The following is a 23,922-nucleotide window of genomic DNA, read 5'->3' as shown; positions in this document are numbered from 1 at the left end:
CGTACACATGCCTTACATCCTCGATAAAAACTTTTCACTGCTTCTAACTACTTGCCTCCCACACCATATATTCTTAATACCTTCCACAGAGCATCTCTATCAACTCTATAATATGCCTTCTCCAGATCCATAAATGCTACGCACAAATCCATTTGCTTTTCTAGTATTTCTCACATACATTCTTCAAAGCAAACACCTGATCCACACATCCTGTACCACTTCTGAAACCCCACTGCTCTTCCCCAATCTGATGCTCTGTACATGCCTTCACCCTCTCAATCAATACCCTCCCATATAATTTCCCAGGAATACTCAACAAACTTATACCTCTGTAATTAGAGCACTCATTTTTATCCCCTTTGCCTTTGTACAATGGCACTATGCAAGCATTCTGCCAATCCTCAGGCACCTCACCATGAGTCATACATACATTAAATAATCTTACCAACCAGTCAACAATACATTCACCCCCTCTTTTAATGAATTCCACTGCAATACCATCCAAACCCGCTGCCTTGCCGGCTTTCATATTCCACAAAGCTTTTACTACCTCTTCTCTGTTTACCAAATCATTCTCCCTAACCCTCTCACTTTGCACACCACCTCGACCAATGCACCCTATATCTGCCACTCTATCATCAAACACATTCAACAAACCTTCAAAATACTCACTCCATCTCCTTCTCACATCACCACTACTTGTTATCACTTCCCATTTGCCCCCTTCACTGAAGTTCCCATTTGTTCCATTATATTGCGCACTTTATTTACCTCCTTCCAAAATATCTTTTTATTCTCCCTAAAATTTAATGATACTCTCTCACCCCAACTCTCATTTGCCCTCTTTTTCACCCCTCGCACGTTTCTCTTGACCTCATGCCTTTTTCTTTTATACATCTCCCAGTCATTTGCAGTTTTTTCCCTTCAAAAATCGTCCAAATGCCTCTCTCTTCTCTTTCAGTAATAATCTTACCTCTTCATCCCACCACTCACTACCCTTTCTAATCTGCCCACATCCCACGCTTCTCATGCCACAAGCACCTTTTGCGCAAGCCATCACTGCTTCCCTAGATAAATCTCATTCCTCCCCCACTCCCCTTACGTCCTTTGTTCTCACTTTTTTCCATTCTGTACTAAGTCTCTCCTGGTACTTCCTCACACAAGTCTCCTTCCCTAGCTCACTTACTCTCACCACTCTTTTCACCCCAACATTCTCTCTTATTTTCTGAAAACCTGTACAAATATTCACATTAGCCTCCACAAGATAATGATCAGACATCCTTCCAGTTGCACCTCTCAGCACATTAATATCCAACAGTCTCTCTTTCGTGCGCCTATCAATTAACACGTAATCCAATAACGCTCTCTGAGTCAGCACATAAACCTACAAGCTCTTCACCATTTCCATTTACAACACTGAACACCCCATGTACACCAATTATTCCCTCAATTGCCACAGTGCTCACCTTTCCATTCAAATCACCCATCACTATGACCTGGTCTCGTGCATCAAAACTACTAACACACTCACTCAGCTGCTCCATAAACACTTGCCTCTCATGATCTTTCTTCTCATGCCCAGGTGCATGTGCACCAATAGTCACCCATCTCTCTCCATCCACTTTCAGTTTTTACCCGTATCAATCTAGAGTTTACTTTCTTACACTCAATCACATACTCCCACCACTCCTGTTTCAGGAGTAGTGGTACTCCTTCCCTTGCTCTTGGCCTCTCACTAACCCCTGAATTTAATTCCAAGACATTCCCAAACCATACTTCCCCTTTACCCTTGAGCGTCGTTTCACTCAGAGCCAAAACATCCAGGTTCCTTTCCTCAAACATACTACCTATTTCTCCTTTTTTCCCATCTTGGTTACATCCATGCACATTTAGACACCCCAATCTGAGCCTTCAAGGAGGATGAGCACTCCCCGTGTGACTCCTTCTTCTGTTTCCCCTTTTAGAAAGTTCAACAGTAGTGGTGGGAGTATGTGATAGAGTGTAAGAAAGTAAACTCTAGATTGATATGGGTAAAACTGAAAGTGGATGGAGAGAGATGGGTGATTATTGGTGCATATGCACCTGGGCATGAGAAGAAAGATCATGAGAGGCAAGTGTTTAGGTAGCAGCTGAATGAGTGTGTTAGTGGTTTTGATGCACAAGACCGGGTTATAGTGATGGGTGATTTGAATGCAAAGGTGAGTAATGTGGCAGTTGAGGGAATAATTGGTATACATGGGGTGTTCAGTGTTGTAAATGGAAATGGTGAAGAGCTTGTAGATTTATGTGCTGAAAAAGAACTGGTGATTGGGAATACCTGGTTTAAAAAGAGAGATATACATAAGTATATGGATGTAAGTAGGAGAGATGGCCAGAGAGCGTTATTGGATTACATGTTAATTGATAGGCGCGTGAAAGAAAGCCTTTAGGATGTTAATGTTCTGAGAGGTGCAACTGGAGGGATGTCTGATCATGATCTTGTAGAGGCGAAGGTGAAGATTTGTAGAGGTTTTCAGAAAAGAAGAGAGAATGTTGGGGTGAAGAGAGTGGTGAGAGTAAGTGAGCTTGGGAAGGAGACTTGTGTGAGGAAGTACCAGGAGAGACTGAGTACAGAATGGAAAAAAGTGAGAACAAAGGAGGTAAGGGAAGTGGGGGAGGAATGGGATGTATTTAGGGAAGCAGTGATGGCTTGCGCAAAAGATGCTTGTGGCACAAGAAGCGTGAGAGGTGGGCAGATTAGAAAGGGTAGTGAGTGGTGGGATGAAGAAGTAAGATTATTAGTGAAAGAGAAGAGAGAGGCATTGGGACGATTTTTGCAGGGAAATAATGCAAATGAGTGGGAGATGTATAAAAGAAAGAGGCAGGAGGTCAAAGAAAGGTGCAAGAGGTGAAAAAGAGGGCAAATGAGAGTTAGGGTGAGAGAGTATCATTAAATTTTAGGGAGAATAAAAAGATGGTTTAGAAGGAGGTGAATAAAGTGCGTAAGACATGTGAACAAATGGGAATTTCAGTGAAGGGGCTAATGGGGAGGTGATAACAAGTAGTGGTTATGTGGGAAGGAGATGGAGTGAGTATTTTGAAAGTTTGTTGAATGTGTTTGATGATAGAGTGGCAGATATAGGGTGTTTTGGTAGAGGTGGTGTGCAAAGTGAGAGGGTTAGGGAAAATGATTTGGTAAACAGAGAATAGGTAGTAAAAGCTTTGCGGAAGATGAAAGCCGGCAAGGCAGCGAGTTTGGATGGCATTGCAGTGGAATTTATTAAAAAAGGGGATGACTGTATTGTTGACTGGTTGGTAAGGTTATTTAATGTATGTATGATTCATGGTGAGGTGCCTGAGGATTGGTGGAATGCTTGCATAGTGCCATTGTACAAAGGCAAAGGGGACAAAGGTGAGTGCTCAAATTACAGAGGTATAAGTTTGTTGAGTATTCCTGGGAAATTATATGTGAGGGTATTGATTGAGAGGGTGAAGCATGTAAGAGCATCAGATAGGGGAAGAGCAGTGTGGTTTCAGATGGTAGAGGATGTGTGGATCAGGTGTATGCTTTTAAAAATGTATGTGAGAAATACTTAGAAAAGCAAATGGATTTGTATGTAGCATTTATGGATCTGGAGAAGGCATATGATAGAGTTGATAGAGATGCTCTGTGGAAGGTATTAAGTATTAAGAATATATATATATATATATATATATATTCTTTCGTACTATTCGCCATTTCTCCCGTCAGTGAGGTAGCATAAAGAACAGAGGACTGGGCCTTTGAGGGAATATCCTCACCTGGCCCCCTTCTCTGTTCCTTCTTTTGGAAAATTGAAAAAAAACGAGAGGGGAGGATTTCCAGCCACCCGCTCCCTCCCCTTTTAGTCGCCTTCAACGACACGCAGGGAATACGTGGGAAGTATTCTTTCTCCCCTATCCCCAGGGTTGAGGGTCAAGTCAATTGGGAGGTAAGTTTGAATGGAGAAAAACTGGAGGAAGTGAAGTGTTTTAGATATCTGGGAGTGGATTTGGCAGTGGATGGAATCATGGAAGCGGAAGTGAATCATAGGGTGGGGAGAGGGAAATTCTGAGAGCCTTGAAGAATGTGTGGAAGTCGAGAACATTATCTCGGAAAGCAAAAATGGGTATGTTTGAAGGAATAGTGGTTCCAACAATGTTGTATGGTTGCGAGGCGTGGGCTATGGATAGAGTTGTGCGCAGGAGGGTGGATGTGCTGGAAATGAGATGTTTGAGGACAATATGTGGTGTGAGGTGGTTTGATCGAGTAAGTAACGTAAGGGTAAGAGAGATGTGTGGAAATAAAAAGAGTATGGTTGAGAGAGCAGAAGAGGGTGTTTTGAAATGGTTTGGTCACTTGGAGAGAATGAGTGAGGAAAGATTGACCAAGAGGATATATGTGTCAGAGGTGGAGGGAACGAGGAGAAGTGGGAGACCAAATTGGAGGTGGAAAGATGGAGTGAAAAAGATTTTGAGTGATTGGGGCCTGAACATGCAGGAGGGTGAAAGGCGTGCAGGGAATAGAGTGAATTGGAACGATTTGGTTTACCGGGGTCGACGTGCTGTCAATGGATTTTTAACCAGGGCATGTGAAGCATCTGGGGTAAACCATGGAAAGTTCTGTGGGGCCTGGATATGGAAAGGGAGCTGTGGTTTCGGTGCATTATTACATGACAGCTAGAGACTGAGTGTGAACGAATGGGGCCTTTGTTGTCTTTTCCTAGCACTACCTCATACACATGGGGGGGAGGGGGTTGTTATTCCATGTGTGGCGAGGTGGCGATGGGAATAAATAAAGGCAGACAGTATGAATTATGTACATGTGTATATATGTATATGTCTGTGTGTGTATATATATGTGTACATTGAAATTTATAGGTATGTATATTTGCGTGTGTGAACGTGTATGTATATGCGGGTGGGTTTGGCCATTCTTTCGTCTGTTTCCTTGCGCTACCTCGCTAACACGGGAGACAGCGACAAAGCAAAATAATAATAATAAAATATATATACGAATAAAGTAGACTCATAAGAATATCTTGATCACACGCAAAATTGTGATGCTTTCCAATGTACATACATATTTATATATACGAATAAAATGCATATGAACACGTACCTTCATAGGACATACAAACCTCCAACAGCCAGGATCGAACCCGGGACTCCTGTGCAACAGGTGGGAGCGTTACCACTAAGCTGTTGCACAGGGATCCCTTGTCTGATCCTGGCTGTTTAAGGTTTGTATGTTGTATGAAGATGTGTTCATATGCACTTTGTTCGTATTCATATACCTCCGCATTGTACTGTTAGGTTTGGTAAAATGCTATCTTCTGGCTGTGTGAGCCTGAATGGAAATGACGTGTGTAGAACCCTGTTGCTCACCAATGTGAGATGAAGGGTATTCGAGTACATAGTATTCAAATAGTCATTTCTCTATTTGGGCAATCATAGCCTAGTGGTAGTGCTCCCGCCTGTTTCACAGAGTTCCCGGGTTCAATCCTGGCTGTTGGAGGTTTGTATGATATATATATATATATATATATATATATATATATATATATATATAGAGAGAGAGAGAGAGAGAGAGAGAGAGAGAGAGAGAGAGAGAGAGAGAGAGAGAGAGAGAGCATTATCACTATCACCATCATCATTTGCATGTGTGACTCTGCCACCAGGAAGAGGGAGGGTTCAGATAGTTGAATAATGGCCCTTCCATGACCCCTGCAAATTTAATGTATATTCCTCTGATTACACTTCCATGCGTGAATTTGTTACCAGCGAGAGGGAGGGCTCAGGCAGTTGTGTATTGGCCCCTCCCAGTGCCCCGGCTAACAAAGAATATTCCATCCCTTTTTTTCCCTGCCATTTTTTCCTTACAAGCACCATACTCCACCTCAAACCTCGTTTATTTTCTTCACATAAATATTCTTGCCATGTCGTGTCTACTCAAATAATCATCATAGAGTTCAGCAAATCCATGGCCCCTAGTCCCCGGCATCGTGGGGTGCTAAGAATCTCCGGGTTTCCACCTAAATCTGCTGCAAGTGAGAGGGACTCAGACAGTAGTAGTTCTAGCCCCTCCCACGACCTTCCCCTTTTTCTTTTCACTATACCAACATTAGTGGTGTCTTTAGCAACCTCTCCTCTGTTGAACACCATCTGTTTAGTACCTCTACTAATATCTTACTTCACTCTGAGACACAGTTGTCTAAGATGTTCTCACTAGTCCATTTTCCCTATCAAACTGTAATCTCCACTCATGAATCTAGTTCAAAGGTGGTGTTTGTGCCTATTCCAGCATGAGCACACTGTTACATGCCTCAAGGACTTTGAGTCCCCAAACTTTGATGTTATGTGGCTCAATGTCTGTCTCCTAACTACCTTACTTTTCCTCTGTTTTGTTTATTGCTTTCTTGATTCTACCAATCTTAAATCTTTCTTTGAGTGTCCAAACTCCAGCCATGAGACTGTGGCATCCTCTCACCCACAAATCAAGATACTTTACTTTGAAGATTTGAACAGTCGCCATAGGGAATGGTTGAATTCCTCCTATAAGGATGATGGAGGGATTTCAGCCCTTATATTCTCCATTCTCTTTGATGAGAGTAAATTATCTCTGGATCTGTTTTCCATCTCTTGTTCATCCTGCTGTAAATGCAAAAAATCACCCCCCTGATTGATTAATTGATCACATTCTCATAAATGTATCTATTTTAACAGCATTTAACAGTATTTAAGCCCCTTCTAAGCTTAAATACTGACACCTCAAGAAAGTTGACTGGAATAACTTAGATGAATTCTTTTCTGACACTTGGGTAAATTTCTGTCTCTTATGTGGGGATGCCTCTATCCCTACCAAATCCATGGTTCATCTGTTCCTGTTCTTAGGCCATTCAGCCAAGGGATCAGGTATGTTGGGCTTGGAAAAACTCTCCTACCTCTGACTCCCATTCAGATTTTATCATTGCCATTCAAAGGAAGTATAATAACTTTTCCTCATCATCCACTTGATAGGTCTTTCTGGTCTTTAGCTGAGGACATCTGTGAACAACTTCTGTCACTCTACCTTTCCTTCACTTTTCCATTTAAAAACCAAAACTTTCCCTTCTTCCTGGAAGCATGCATTGGTACAACCCATCCTTGAGAAGGGTGACTGTTCTACCCCTCTAACTATTGTATTATACTTTTGACATCAACCATTTCCAAAGTCTTTGAATTTCTCCTCAGCTCCCATATCCTTAGACACATGAATCTCGGTCTTTTCTCTGATCACTAGTGTGGCTTCCTTAAGGCAAGAACTGCTGGTAATATACTTTCCTACCTTGCTAATGTCTTCTCATCAGCCCTGAAGGATTTTGGGGGGGTCTTGTGTGCTTGCCCATGACATATCCAAAGCTTTGACATTGTGATATTGGGGTTTCCTCTGAGCTCCCCTCTTTTGGCTTCCCTTCGTCTCTTTGCTCCTTCTCATCTAGCTTTCTTTGCGACTGATCTATCTTTGGCTGTTGATAGATCAACCTCCTCCCCTCTTTCTTCATCAACAGCAGTGTCCCTTAAGGGTCTGTCCACTCCCAACACTTTTTCCCGCTTTTTATCAGTGATTTCCTCTCTTTCACAAATAATCCAATGCACTCCTATGCTGATGACTATACAGTGCATTCATCCACATACTTCAGTTCTCCTCCTCCTCCTTCTCTCACTCTTATCTGTGTCTTAATGCAGCTTTCTCAAAAATTTCAGGCTTGGACAGGATGTCTCAGTGGGTCAGACAAAATTTAGTTAAGTTTAATGCCTACAAGACCAAGTTTCTGCCCATCTCTTTATTAAAAACTCCTAGCAATTCTTGTCTCTTCTTTGACAGTTCTATAATTCCACTTCTTGACTCGGTGAACAGACTTAGTATTACTGTAGTGGACATACTTTGTATTACTGTAACATCCACCCTTTCTTGGAAACCCCACATTACAGCAATAGCTATGTCTGCTTCTAAGAAGCTGGGAGTCCTGTTTAGATGTTGAAATTTCTTTTCATCAGAACAGTTGTTCTGTTTATGCAAATTATTGATTCATCCTTTTATGGAGTACTGCTCTCACATCTGGGATGGTTCTAGCTCTGCATCCTTACTTGACAAGGTTGAGTTGAAAGCAGTCTGACATAAACTCTCCTAGGCTGACTTCCAGATTTGACCCTCTTGCCCTGTGCCACAATGCTGATTCACTTTTCTTCCTCTGTAAGTATTACTTTGGTTTTTGCTCCTGGGGGCTGGCTACTTGTGTGCCACCACACAAACTAGACCACGCAATAGTCAGTAAGATGCTGCGTCACATTATTACTGTGTGGCCGTTGGCACCTCAGGGGTGGATCATTTTGATAACTGTTTCTTTCCTTACACCTCAAAGCTTTAGAACTGTCTACCTTCTATGACATGACCTAGCAAATTCTAAAAGACTGGTTTTTTCACTTTCTCCAAAATTTGTTAATACTATCCCTGGGCCTCTTTTTCCCTCTCATAATCTCCTCTATATTTCAGTTGAGAGGCTCAGCCTTGATGTAGACTTTTGTCCATGACTGGAGCCACAAACTTAAAAAAAAAGTCACTTCCTGAACTGCTAATTTCCCATTGGCCCTGTGCCTTGCCAACCACAGCGTCTTCCAGGAACATAGCTCCAATGTTTAGCAAGGGACTTCTGTACCATCATATTGCAAATAACCTACATGAATGAGCGCTCTTCCTTGATAAGATATATTATGGTTCATTATGTTATGCTTATCATATTAAGAAAACACATCTTTCGATATTCTTTTAAATGTGCAATACGCATATGTTTATTGCATTTTTGTTGTAAAGAGGAGAAATGCTTGAAAATAATGTGTACTCAGTATTTCATGACATTTACAAAAGATTTTGATAAAAATCAAGGCAAAGGTATACTGTGCCTGTAGTGCTGTATATTGTTAAAGTTATGCAAGGCTTCATTTGATTTATATCCATCTCATGTATGTAGTATGAATTACAGCACTAAAAACATGCCATTTAAACATCAGAAGACAATGTAATATAACAAGCATAAATCCTTAGAATATTGTCACACAAAGCACTAACCCATATAGTGTTCTGCCCAAGGTATTTCTGATCTTTGCCAAACCACATGGTCTGATATTTGATTACAGGGCATTTGACAAGCCTCATCACAGCTTATTTTTAGATATAAAATGTTTTCAGAAGTAAGCTTGTCAGCTTAAAGAAGGCCAAGATAGATAGCTTTTACTTATAACTACAAGTTTAGGCAAGAATAAGTTACATTCATGCTACTGATGAGGCACCCACAGAGCACTGTGGCATATATCAGGATCAGAAACTTAGTGATTAAGTTTTATTGATAATTGTTATTAATTATCCATAAATTCATTCATTTTAACATAAACATATGATGCTACTTATTTGAGGTTCTGACCTTTGTTATTATAGCTACCCCAGATTTCTTGTAGTTGTATCTCTCCTAAACGAGAGCTTTACATTCATTGATAGTAAGTTGACCAAAGACTTGTTTTGGCACTACTATTCAATTTGAGAAATTTTTATAATTCTTTCTTTTTATAATTCTTTGTCTTTGCTTGCTGTGAAGGTACACTTATAGTTAGTGTAAAGGATTTAGGAGAACTGATTTACAAAAGTTATGTACAGTATTAACCCAAAATGTCAAACGACCTTTTGCAGCTATGGATGGCATGTTTTTAATTCGCCCATCAACTCGTTCCAACGACCCACTCACTCTATGCCTAAGGCATGGAGGCCGAACCTACAATATCAATATTAGGCATCGTCGTGATGGACTATTTGCTTTAGGCTCAGAGAAGTCTAATGAAATGGTTTGTTGAAACTTTTTATCCATTTTTACATTATCTTATTTTCTATTTTAACCTCAAATTGGAAAAAAAAAAAAAAGAAATGCCTCAGAATACTCTACATATCTCCTACTTGGTCATCCATGCTTCAAAAGCATGATGGCAAACCACACAAAACAAAGCATCTACAGTAATCTAGCAACAAGAAGCACTCATCACCACTCTGAAACAAAGATTTGTGCTCAGTATCCCAGCACTTCCACTTGAAAAACCTATCCTCAAAGATAATCCCATATAAATTTTATAAGGTGAAGATGATAGTAAGAGGTTCATTGATACTGGCTCAAGATAATTAGAGGTCAAGAAAGGCTTGTTTAACAAACAAACAGTGTGAAAATTGAGAAGTAAAAAGTGACTATATCAGTGTTAAAGTTAAGGTGATATACAGATAATAACTTTCATGACTTTAAATCAAAATGCTTATATTTACATTTTAACTTTACAGATCTTCTCTTCAGTAGAGGAAATGATTGCCCTCCATAGACGTGAACCCATCAGGTTACAAAATGGAAAACGTGCAATGCTGACTGAGTCACCTCCAAAGTTTGGTCATGACTATGTTGAAATACTTAATGTATCAAGAAATTAGATTGTTCAGATAATGTTTACTCTGTTTATTTAGAAATGAGGAAGACCAAAAGTAAATTATGGAAAATTTGATTTTCTTGTGAGCATCAGAAGTGCATTTGTGTTACCCTTGGGAAGACTTCTCAAGCAAATATGAATTGTGAGAAGTGTTTAACACTTTGACCTCTCAACAGAGTTTTCTTCCAATTAATATCTGACACCCCCTTTTAATTCAAGTTGCACCAAAGCATTCTCATCCTTACAAAATGAATAATGAATGTTATAAAATAAAATTTAGCCATGTAGAGTCCACAGATGAGTTGTCGCTTCTGGACTTATGTTACTATTTATTGTTTGCCTTATGTATTTCATGGAATGCTTACCATTTTGCTTTTATTGTTTTACAACCATCATATTTTCCAAAAGAAGGAACAGAGAATATATATATATATATATATAGGGAGCAGGTGGATGGATATATATATACATATATATATATATATATATATATGAGTGAGTGCTCAAATTACAGAGGTATAAGTTTGTTGAGTATTCCTGGGAAATTATATGGGAGGGTATTGATTGAGAGGGTGAAGGCTTGTACAAAGCATCAGATTGAGGAAGAGCAGTGTGGTGTTAGAAGTGGTAGAGGATGTGTGGATCAGGTGTTTGCTTTGAAGAATGTATGTGAGAAATACTTAGAAAAGCAAATGGATTTGTATGTAGCATTTATGGATCTGGCTGGAGAAGGCATATGATAGAGTTGATAGAGATGCTCTGTGGAAGGTATTAAGAATATACGGTGTGGGAGGCAAGTTAGAAGCAGTGAAAAGTTTTTATCGAGGATGTAAGGCATGTGTACGTGTAGGAAGAAAGGAAAGTGATTGGTTCTCAGTGAATGTAGGTTTGCGGCAGGGGTGTGTGATGTCTCCATGGTTGTTTAATTTGTTTATGGATGGGGTTGTTAGGGAGGTGAATGCAAGAGTTTTGGAAAGAGGGGCAAGTATGCAGTCTGTTGTGGATGAGAGAGTTTGGGAAGTGAGTTGGTTGTTGTTCGCTGATGATACAGCGCTGGTGGCTGATTCATGTGAGAAACTGCAGAAGCTGGTGACTGAGTTTGGTAAAGTGTGTGAAAGAAGAAAGTTGAGTAAATGTGAATAAGAGCAAGGTTATTAGGTACAGTAGGGTTGAGGGTCAAGTCAGTTGGGAGATAAGTTTGAATGGAGAAAAACTGGAGGAAGTGAAGTGTTTTAGATATCGGGGAGTGGATTTGGCAGCGGATGGAACCATGGAAGCGGAAGTGAATCAAGGTGGGGGAGGGGGCGAAAATTCTGGGAGCCTTGAAGAATGTGTGGAAGTTGAGAACATTATCTCAGAAAGCAAAAATGGTTATGTTTGAAGGAATAGTGGTTCCAACAATGTTGTATGGTTGCGAGGCGTGGGCTATGGATAGAGATGTGCGCAGGAGGGTGGATATCCTGGAAATGAGATGTTTGAGGACAGTATGTGGTGTGAGGTGGTTTGATTGAGTAAGTAATAATAGGGTAAGAGAGATGTGTGGTAATAAAAAGAGTGTGGTTGAGAGAGCAGAAGAGGGTGTTTTGAAATGGTTTGGTCACATGGAGAGAATGAGTGAGAAAAGATTGACCAAGAGGATACATGTGTCAGAGGGGGAGGGACCGAGGAGAAGTGGGAGACCAAATTGGAGGTGGAAAGATGGAATGAAAAAGATTTTGAGTGATTGGGGCCTGAACATGCAGTAGGGTGAAAGGCGTGCAAGGAATAGAGTGAATTGGAACGATGTGGAATACCGGTGTCGACGTGCTGTCAATGGATTGAACCAGGGCATGTGAAGCGTCTAGGGTAAACCATGGAAAGTTCTGTGGGGCCTGGATGTGGAAAGGGAGATGTGGTTTTGGTGCTTTATTACATCTCTGCCTTGCCTGTTGATTACACCTGTTACTTTTTCATTGTTACTAGATATATAATGATGTACATTGGTGTATTATACAATCATTTTATGTAATATATTTTCATGTCTGGCATTTATCCCTTGTATCCAAATTCTTAGTTATACCAGGCATACCCCTTTTCTGGTACATCAATAATTTAGGGTTAGGAATGTGTAATTTTCCCAAGAGAAATATTAGGCAAGGATTTCTCATTTTATGAAGGTTTGCATAAGAAAGGGATACAGGTGTACTTGCATTTACATATTTGCTAGCAGTAAGAATGTATGTAATCCTGCAGACCTCATGTTTTCTGTTGGTTGAAATTTTGATAATACCATGAATTTGGGCATTATATTTTTGCTTTTACAGTTCATAAAATATATCGTATTATGTATTTTTAGGTGTCATGATGATGCAGACGTTTTTGAAGGATGATGATGATTACTGCAGAGTCTATTTTATACAGACTTTAAAGGGTTATTTTAACATTTCCCACTGTGAAATGAATATGAGTTACACATAAATTTTGATTAAATAAGCTAGTCTGCAATACACGTGATCACAATCAATGATGGTTGAAAATAAAAATAAAAAAAAAAAAAAATCACTTTTTATATGCTTTTCCAGACTTGCATTACTTTACATTCTAATGTATAATTTCTTGTCCTCTATTATAGTGTCATGTTTAAAGCTGCAGTATTGTTGTTTTGATATTGAGCTTCTTAAGCCTGAAATAAAGTTATAAATAAAAGGAAGTTAGAGAGAAATTGTAAAATAAACAAAATCAATGGAAAAGAAAGCACTATGTATCTTGAAAGATTAGAAATGATGATGATAAAGGCACAAGAATAAAAATGTGGACCAAAACAAGACACTTTAAACCAGAGAAAAGTGGAAAAAATTATATAATCTTTTGAAAGAACACTGAATTTTTATCCTCTGTGCTCTTATCATATGACACCCCTTGCTTAACCACAGTTGTGGCAGCCTACTCATTTTCAGGCCTACTCTCTGCCTTTCAAGACTAGTTCAGCTGCTTATACCAAAGAGGTGTATATATAGTATTTTTATACTTAACTGCCATTTCCTATGTTGCAAGGAAGCGCCAGGAACAGATGAAGGAAGACTGCATTATCTCGTATCCATTCTGTAGCTGACTTGTGTAATGCACCAAAATCAGAGCTCCCTATCTACACCCATGCCTCACAGCCCTTCCCATGGTTTACCCCAGAACTTAAAAGAGGGCAAATGAGAGTTGGGGTGAGAGAGTATCATTAAATTTTAGGGAGAATAAAAAGATGTTCTGGAAGGAGGTAAATAATGTGCGTAAGACAAGGGAGCAAATGGGAACTTCAGCGATGGGGTGGTGTGCAAAGTGAGAGGGTTAGGGAAAATGATTTGGTAAACAGAGAAGAGGTAGTAAAAGCTTTGCGGAAGATGAAAGCCGGCAAGGCAGCAGGTTTGGATGGTATTGCAGTGGAATTTATTAAAAAAGGGGGTGACTGTATTGTTGACTGGTTGGTAAGGTTATTTAATGTATGTATGATTCATGGTGAGGTGCCTGAGGATTTGCGGAATGCTTGCATAGTGCCATTGTACAAAGGCAAAGGGGATAAGAATGAGTGCTCAAATTACAGAGTTATAAGTTTGTTGAGTATTCCTGGTAAATTATATGGGAGGGTATTGATTGAGAGGGTGAAGGCATGTACAGAGCATCAGATTGGGGAAGGCATATGATAGAGATGCTCTGTGGAAGGTACTAAGAGTATATGGTGTGGGAGGCAAGTTGTTAGAAGCAGTGAAAAGTTTTTATTGAGGATGTAAGGCATGTGTACGTGTAGGAAGAGAGGAAAGTGATTGGTTCTCAGTGAATGTAGGTTTGCGGCAGGGGTGTGTGATGTCTCCATGGTTGTTTAATTTGTTTATGGATGGGGTTGTTAGGGAGGTGAATGCAAGTGTTTTGGAAAGAGGGGCAAGTATGCAGTCTGTTGGGGATGAGAGAGCTTGGGAAGTGAGTCAGTTGTTGTTCGCTGATGATACAGCGCTGGTGGCTGATTCATGTGAGAAACTGCAGAAGCTGGAGGTACAGTAGGGTTGAGGGTCAAGTCAATTGGGAGGTAAGTTTGAATGGAGAAAAACTGGAGGAAGTAAAGTGTTTTAGATATCTGGGAGTGGATCTGGCAGTGGATGGAACCATGGAAGCAGAAGTGAATCATAGGGTGGAGGAGGGGGCGAAAGTCCTGGGAGACTTGAAGAATGTTTGGAAGTCGAGAACATTATCTCGGAAAGCAAAAATGGGTGTTTGAAGGAATAGTGGTTCCAACAATGTTGTATGGTTGCGAGGCGTGGGCTATGGATAGAGTTGTGCGCAGGAGGGTGGATGTGCTGGAAATGAGATGTTTGAGGACAATATGTGGTGTGAGGTGGTTTGATCGAGTAAGTAATGTAAGGGTAAGAGAGATGTGTGGAAATAAAAAGAGTGTGGTTGAGAGAGCAGAAGAGGGTGTTTTGAAATAGTTTGGTCACATGGAGAGAATGAGTGAGGAAAGATTGACCAAGAGGATATATGTGTCAGAGGTAGAGGGAACGAGGAGAAGTGGGAGACCAAATTGGAGATGGAAAGATGGAGTGAAAAAGATTTTGAGTGATCGGGGCCTGAACATGCAGAGGGTGAAAGGCGTGCAAGGAATAGAGTGAATTGGAATGATGTGGTATACCAGGGTCGACGTGCTGTCAATGGATTGAACCAGGGCATGTGAAGCGTCTGGGGTAAACCATGGAAAGTTCTGTGGGGCCTGGATGTGGAAAGGGAGCTGTGGTTTCGGTGCATTATTACATGACAGCTAGAGACTGAGTGTGAACGAATGGGGCCTTTGTTGTCTTTTCCTAGCACTACCTCGCACACATGAGGGAGGAGGGGGTTGTTATTACATGTGTGGCGAGGTGGCGATGGGAATAAATGAAGGCAGACAGTATGAATTATGTAAATGTGTATATATGTATGTCTGTGTGTGTATATATATGTATATATTGAGATGTATAGGTATGTATATTTGCGTGTGTGGACGTGTATGTATATACATGTGTATATGGGTGGGTTGGGCCATTCTTTCGTCTGTTTCCTTGCGCTACCTCACTAACGCGGGAGGCAGTGACAAAGCAAAATAAATAAATAAATATAATATTATTTATGAGTCTATGTATGTATATGTGCGTGTGTGGGCATTTATGTATATACATGTGTATGTGGGTGGGTTGGGCCATTCCTTGTCTGTTTCCTTGCGCCACTTCACTAACACGGGAGACAGAGATTAAGTATAAAGAAATAAAAACAAAATTACTCTCTATGAGTAACATCCAGCAAACTTGATCTTACCCCATTACAAACTTAGCTTTGTCCCATATGAACCACACACTAAAGCCATGCTGTAAATATCTGCATTTCACTACTAAATATACTCATGGAACATGGACCTTACATCTCAACTGATAATACTGCAACTACCAGTGTGATTTTTAACACCTGGAAGCTTCTTAATTACATTTTGTTTTAACATTATGTGTCCCATTCCCTTTTCAATAAACTCACAAAATCTAAAAAATAAACCCTCCATTCAACCAGATTTAACAATCAAACTTGCACTCTTAAGTGCTACCACCCTGAATCATGTATATATAACTCAACATTCTTCATCATATGTAACATTTACTTTGGTGATTCCTTGTTTCTTGTAAATGCCAACAGAAAAAAAGGTCAGCTTTCACTCACCTTCAGCCTTCTAGAGTCTAACTCATCTCCTCACACTTCTTGTTATAACCACATGAAAGAGTCACATTGAACTCCTGGTGTATTTCTGAAAGCATTGGACTGTCACATGTCTGCTAATTTTGAAACATACACTAAAATATATTCATACATTACGCTTTCTAAAACTTTCTATCCACTCTATCATTAGTTCTTTTAAAATCAGGAACAGCTATATACTTATGAGTATTCTGAGGGCTCAAACTTGAACTCACCATATGGATTTGAAACCTAGGTATATCACGAAATGGGAAAAAAATAAAATCTGTAGAAATGGATAACTTACGGAGAAGAGATGGAATCAGGAGAGGTGAAAGAGTAAAGAAGGATGTAAGGATATGTGTAATGAAAAAACTCAAAAGAAAGGCTGACTAGGATGGTTTGGTAAAGTAGAATGTATAGCAGATGATGGGATGGTCAAGAAGATATATAGTAATATGATGGTACAAAGAGGATAGGCATGTGTTTTAGGTGGCACCTATTACTGCTATTTTGTAGCAATGGCAGTGGCTGGCAGGAAACCACCACAGAATAGGGAGGTATTCCTGCTAGGTTTTGGGAGGGATAGTGGCGGTACTGCAGTGAATCACCACAGGTTGTGGTGTAAACCTGCTCTTTCCAAACTCCCTTCCTTTGGCTTCTCTCTGTCTTCTAATGCATAGCATCCATTCTGGCCATCCCAATGTAGAAGTTATCAGCAGTGTTCCTCAAGATTGTCATATTGCCTACTTTATTTCTTTTCTAAACGAATGGTCTGCCCTCCTACTTTTAAACCCTTTTACTTTTATGGAGACAATAAAATTCCACTGTACATACTTCAACTTAATTTCCCTCCCCTCCTCCGGTACTCGTTCTCTTTCTTGTATTGATTGTAGTACCTCCCTCAGCTCAGACTTATTCAGGATCTGAAAGTGGGGAAGCAGTGGCTTTGTCAACTTTTAGTGCTAAATTGCAATGTCTCCCTATATCTCAATCAGTCATAAATTTCTGTGTGTTCAATTAGAACAAACCCCACAGTTCAACCCTATAATAAAATAATCATGCTGGGTATTATCATATCCTTCACTCTTTCATGGTAACCCCATCTTCTCAAGATCACAAACCTGCTTCCCATAAGCTGGGAGTGTTGTATAGATGCTGTAATTATTTTGTTGGGAATATTTCTGACGAGGAAGTAAGAATAATTTAGAAATGAATTCTGTGAGAGTATTTTGTGTGTAGAGCTGGTTTAAACTTACAAGTTGATCTCAATAAATCAACTTGGTATTCAAAGTGAAAAAGTAAGAAGCACTTACCCGAGTGCTGAAGTTCATGTTTCACTTTAACACACTTAGCACGAGCTGAGGATGTGCATGAATGATCCAAACGACTATATGTGCTTGATCTATCTCATGGAACTGGGAGTAAGTTAACATGATACATAAACATAAAAAGCTTGACTCTTTAAGGAATAAGAATTGCTTTATTGTCTTCTCAATATTAGTATACTGCATTGTTACACTTGCTCTGCACACATTAGAGAGCTCAAATTGTCAAGCTCACAAAATCAATTAAAAAATCATCTTATTTAAACTGATTCTTAGATGATGTTATTTACATATCCATATCTTTTCAATACTCCATATATTACTTCATATATCTATCATGCGTGTCTGTTATTACTGTGCTGCGCACCTTATCTTTCTCATCTTTCATTATTTCTGTATTCAGTCTTCAAATAATTCTCCATACCCAGTACAAGTAATTCTTAGAAACACCTTGTATACTCACATTTTCGTATAATTTCTATAAGCCAAAGTACCTAGCTTTGTCTAGCAGAAATCAATATTTTCATTTTTCTATAACTTCTTGTACATTCATCTATTACAAATACTATTTTTTCACAAATATATATATTCATCTATTTTGTTATACTTTGTCACTGTCTCCCGCATTAGTGAGGTGGTGCAAGGAAACAGTGGCCCAACCCACCCACATAAACATGTATATACATAAATGCCCACACACATATATACATACCTATACACATACATGTCCACACAAGCACATATACAATACCTATACATTTCAACATATACATATATATACATACACAGACATATACATATATACATGTGTACATAATTCATACTTGCTGCCTTTATTCATTCTCGTCACTAAATTGCCACACATGAAATGACAACCCCCTCTCCCCACATGCGCACGAGGTAGTGCTAGGAAAGACAACAAAGGCCACATTCGTTCACACTCATTCTCTAGCTTTCACGTAATGCACTGAAACCACAGCTCCCTTTCCACATCCAAGCCCCACAAAACCTTCCATGGTTTACCCCAGAAGCTTCACATGCCCTGGTTCAATCCACTGACAGCACGTCGACCCCGGTATACCACATCGTTCCAATTCACTCTATTCCTTCCAAGCCTTTCACCCACCTGCATGTTCAGGCCTTGATCGCTCAAAATCTTTTTCACTCCATCCTTCCACCTCCAATTTGGTCTCCCACTTCTCCTCATTCCCTCCACCACTGACACATAAATCCTCTTTGTCAATCTTTCCTCACTCATTCTCTCCATGTGACCAAACCATTTCAAAACACCCTCTTCTGCTCTCTCAACCACACGCTTTTTATTACCACACATCTCTCTTACCCTTTCATTACTTACTCGATCAAACCACCTCACACCACATATTGCTCTCAAACATCTCATTTCCAACACATCCACCCTCCTCCGCACAACCCTAGCCCACGCCTCACAACCATATAACATTGTTGGAACCACTATTCCTTCAAACATACCCATTTTTGCTTTCCGAGATAATGTTCTCGCCTTCCACACATTTTTCAATGCCTCCAGAACTTTTGCCCCCTCCCCCACCCTGTGACTCACTTCTGTTTCCATGGTTTCATCCACTGTCAAATCCACTCCCAGATATCTAAAACACTTCACTTCCTCCAGTTTTTCTCCATTCAAACTTACCTCCCAACTGACTTGTCCCTCAACCCTACTGTACCTCATAACCTTGCCCTTAATCACATTTACTCTCAGCTTTCTTCTTTCAAACACTTTACCAAACTCAGTCACCAGCTTCTGCAGTTTCTCACCCAAATCAGCCACCAGCACTGTATCAACAGTGAACAACAACTGACTCACTTCCCAAGCCCTCTCATCCACAACAGACAGCATACTTGCCCATCTCTCTAAAACTCTTGAATTCACCTCCCTACTATCCCCATCCATAAACAAATCAAACAACCATGGAGACATCAAGCACCCCTGCCACAAACCGACAACCACTGAGAACCAATCACTTTTCTCTCTTCCTACTCGTACACATACCTTACATCCTCGATAAAAGCTTTTTACTGCTTCTAGCAACTTGCCTCCCACACCATATATATTCTCAATACCTTCCACAGAGCCTCTCTATCAACTCTGTCATATGCCTTCTCCTGCTACATACAAATCCATTTGTTTTTCTAAGTATTTCTCGCATACATTCTTCAATGCAGACTCCTGATCCACACATCCTCAACCACTTCTGAAACCACACTGCTCTTCCCCAGTCTGATGCTCTGTACATGCCTTGACCCTCTGAATCAATCAGGAATACTCAACAAACTTATACCTCTGTAATCTATACAATGGCACTGTGCATGCAATCTGCCAAGCCTCAGGTACTTCACCATGATCCATACATACATTGAATATCCTCACGAACCTTTCACTATCTCTTTGCAAACCTTTCACAATCTCTTCTCTGTTTACCAAATCATTCTCCCTGACCCTCTCACTTTGCACACCACCTCGAACAAAACATCCTAAATCTGCCACTCTATCATCAAACACATTGCACAAAAATTGTCCAAATGCCTCTTTCTTCTCTTTCACTAACAATTTTACTTTTCATCCCACCACTCACTACCCTTTCTAATCTGTCCACCTCCCACCTTTCTCATGCCTCAGGCATCTTTTGTGCAAGCCATCACTGCTTCCCTAAATACACCCCATTCCTCCCACACTCCCCTTACGTCCTTTGCTCTCACCTTTTTCCATTCTGCACTCAATCTCTCCTGGTACTTCCTCAAACAAGTCTCCTTTCCAAGCTCACTTACTCTTGCCACTCTCCTCACTCCAACATTCTCTCCTCTTTTCTGAAAATCTCTACATATCTTCACCTTCGCCTCCACAAGATAATGATCAGACATCCCTCCAGTTGCCCATCTCAGCACATTAACATCCAAAAGTCTCTCTTTGATGCACCTATCAATTAATACGTAATCCAATAGCCCTCTCTGGCCGTCTCTCCTACTTACATACTTATACTTATGTATATCTCTTTTTAAACCAGGTATTCCCAATCACCAGTCCTTTTTCAGCACACAAATCTAACAGCTCTTCACCATTTCCATTTACAACACTGAACACCCCGTGTACACCAATTATAGCCTCAACTGCCACATTACTCACCTTTGCATTCAAATCACCATCACAATACTTCCCACGCATTTCCCACGTGTCGTAGAAGGCGACTATAGGGGACGGGGCGGGGGGCTAGAAACCCTCCCCTCCAGCTTGTAGATTTGTGTGCTGGAAAAGGACTGGTGACTGGGAATACCTGGTTTAAAAAGAGAGATATACATAAGTATACGTAAGATGGCCAGAGAGCGTTATTGGATTACGTGTTGATTGATAGGCACATGAAAGAGAGACTTTTGGATGTTAATGTGCTGAGAGGTGCAACTGGAGGGATGTCTTATCATTATCTTGTGGAGGCGATGTGAAGATTTGTAAAGGTTTTCAGAAAAGAAGAGAGAATGTTGGGGTGAAGAGAGTGGTGAGAGTAGGTGAGCTTGGGAAGGAGACTTGTGTGAGGAAGTATCCGGAGAGACGGAGTGCAGAATGGAAAAAGGTGAGAGCAAAGGATGTAAGGGGATTGGGGGAGGAATGGGATGTATTTAGGGAAGCAGTGATGGCTTGTGCAAAAGATGCTTGTGGCATGAGAAGCATGGGAGGTGGGCAGATTAGAAAGGGTAGTGAATGGTGGGATGAAGAAGTAAGATTATTAGTGAAAGAGAAGAAAGAGGCATTTTGACGATCTTTGCAGGGAAATTGCAAATGACTCGGAGATCTGTAAAAGAAAGATGCAAGAGAAAGGTGCAAGAGGTGAAAAAGAGGGCAAATGAGAGTTGGAGAGAGAGAGTATCATTAAATTTTGGGGAGAATAAAAAGATGTTTTGGAAGGAGGTAAACAAAGTGCGTACGACAAGAGAACAAATGGGAACATCGGTGAAGGGGGCTAATGGGGAGGTAATAACAAGTAGTAGTGATGTGAGAAGGAGATGGAGTGAGTATTTTGAAGGCTTGTTCAACGTTTTAGATGATATAGTGGCAGATATAGGGTGTTTTGGTCAAAGTGGTGTGCGAAGTGAGAGGGTCAGGGAGAATGATTTGGTAAACAAAGAGGTAGTGATAGCTTTGCAGAAGATGAAAGCCTGCAAAGTGATGGGTTTGGATGGTATTGCAGTGGAATTTATTACAAAAGGGGGTTACTGTGTTGTTGACTGGTTGGTGAGGATATTCAATGTATGTATTGCTCATGGTGAAGTGCCTGAGGATTGGCAGAATGCATGCATAGTGCCATTGTACAAAGGCAAAGGGGATAAAGGTGAGTGTTCAAATTACAGAGGTATAAGTTTGTTGAGTATTCCCGGTAAATTATATGGGAGGGTATTGATTGAGATGGTGAGGTTATGTACAGAACATTAGATTGGGGAAGAGCACTGTGGTTTCAGAAGTGGGAGAGGATGTGTGGATCAGGTGTTTGCTTTGAAGAATATATGCGAGAAATACTTAGAAAAACAAATGGATCTGGAGAACGCATATGATAGAGGTGATAGAGATGCTCTGTGGAAAGTAATAAGAGTATATGGTGTGGGAGGCAAGTTGCTGAAAGCAGTAAAATGTTTTTACCATGGATGTAAGGGATGTGTATGAGTAGGAAGAGAGGAAAGTGATTGGTTCCCGGTGAATGTCGGTTTGCTGCAGGGGTGCATGATGTCTCCATGGTTGTTTAATTTGTTTATGGATCAGTTTGTTAGGGAGGTGAGAGGGGCAAGTATGCAGTCTATTGTGGATAAGAGGGCTTGGAAAGTGAGTCAGTTGTTGTTTGCTGCTGATACAGCGCTGGTGGCTGATTCAGGTGAGAAACTGCAGAAGCTGGTGATTGGGTTTGGTAAAGCATGTGAAAGAAGAAAGCAGAGAGTAAATGTGAATAAGAGCAAGTTAATTAGGTACTGTAGGGTTGAAGACCAAGTCAATAGGGAGGTACATTTGAATGGAGAAAAACTTGAGGAAGTGATGTGTTTTAGATATCAGGGAGTGGATTTGCAGCAGATGGAACCATGGAAGCAGAAGAGAGTCACATGGTGGGGGAGGGGGTGAACGTTTTGGGAGCATTGAAAAATGTGTGGAAGTCAAGAACGTTATCTTGGAAACCAAAAATGGGTTATGTTCGAAGGAATAGTGGTTCCAACAATGTCATATGGTTGCGAGGTGTGGGCTATAGATAGGGTTGTGCAGAGGAGGGTGGGTGTGTTGGAAATGAGATGTTTGAGGACAATATGTGGTGTGAGGTGGTTTGATCGAGTTGGAAATGAGAAGTTTGAGGACAATATGTGGTGTGAGGTGGTCTGATCGAGTAAGTAATGAAAGGGTAAGAGAGATGTATAGTAATAAAAAGTGTGGTTGAGAGAGCAGAAGAGGGTGTATTGAAATGGTTTGATCACATGGAGAGAATGAGGTGGAGAGAACTAGGAGAAATTGGAGACCAAATTGGAGGTGGAAGGATGGAGTGAAAAACATTTTGAGCGATCGAGGCCTGAACATGCAGGAGGGTGAAAGGCGTGCAAGGAACAGAGTGAATTGGAATGATGTGGTACTCCAGGGTCGATGTGCTGTCAATGGATTGAATCGTGGCATGTGAAGCATCTGGGGTAAATGATGGAAAGTTTTATGGGGCTTGGAGGTGGAAAGGGAGCTGTGGTTTCAGTGCATTATACATGACAGCTAGAGACTGAGCCTGAACGAATGTGGCCTTTGTTGTCTTTTCCTAGTGCTACCTTGCATGAGTATGGGGGGAGGGGGTTGTCATTTCATGTGTGGCGGGGTGGTGATGGGAATGAATAAATGAAGAAAGTATGAAACATGTAAATGTGTATACATGAGTATGAGGGTGGGTTGGGCCATTCTTTCATCTGTTTCCTTGCACTACATCGCTAACGTGGGAGACAGTGACAAAGATAATAATAATAATAATAATAATATATATATATATATATATATATATATATATATATATATATATATATATATATATATCCAAATACCTCTCTCTTCTCTTTCACTAATACTCTTACTTCTTCATCCCACCACTCACTACCCTTTCTAATCAACCCACCTACCACTCTTCTCATGCCACAAGCATCTTTTGCGCAATCCATCACTGATTCCCTAAATACATCCCATTCCTCCCCCACTCCCCTTACTTCCATTGTTCTCACCTTTTTCCATTCTGTACTCAGTCTCTCCTGGTACTTCCTCACACAAGTTTCCTTCCCAAGCTCACTTACTTTCACCACCCACTTCACCCCAACATTCACTCTTCTTTTCTGAAAACCCATACAAATC

At 40.5% G+C, this 23,922-nt stretch overlaps 1 protein-coding gene and 1 long non-coding RNA gene across 11 annotated transcripts in view; one reads left to right on the top strand and one right to left on the bottom strand.

Moving 5' to 3' along the window:
• LOC139761740 (uncharacterized) overlaps window positions 1–13,032 on the top strand; it is a 313,003-nt gene extending 299,971 nt beyond the window's left edge. For all 10 annotated transcript variants that reach the window (XM_071686163.1, XM_071686174.1, XM_071686205.1 and 7 more), the window contains 2 exons: window positions 9,722–9,873; window positions 10,355–13,032. In XM_071686163.1, the coding sequence (XP_071542264.1) occupies window positions 9,722–9,873; window positions 10,355–10,498 (296 nt within the window). In that variant the 3' untranslated portion in view covers window positions 10,499–13,032. The remainder of the gene's footprint in view (window positions 1–9,721; window positions 9,874–10,354) is intronic.
• A 1-nt stretch (window position 13,033) lies between these two features.
• LOC139761791 (uncharacterized) lies at window positions 13,034–23,551 on the bottom strand. The gene is made up of 3 exons (XR_011715613.1): window positions 20,704–23,551; window positions 16,198–17,138; window positions 13,034–13,156 (listed from the first exon to the last, which is right to left on the bottom strand). It is a non-coding gene; the product is annotated as an uncharacterized lncRNA (long non-coding RNA).
• Window positions 23,552–23,922: the final 371 nt, after the last annotated feature.

Source organism: Panulirus ornatus, chromosome 3 (genome assembly GCF_036320965.1).
Source record: "Panulirus ornatus isolate Po-2019 chromosome 3, ASM3632096v1, whole genome shotgun sequence".
Classification (NCBI taxonomy): domain Eukaryota; kingdom Metazoa; phylum Arthropoda; class Malacostraca; order Decapoda; family Palinuridae; genus Panulirus; species Panulirus ornatus.
The sequence above is the reverse complement of the archived record's forward strand: the minus strand, read 5'-3'. Positions and strand labels throughout refer to the sequence as shown.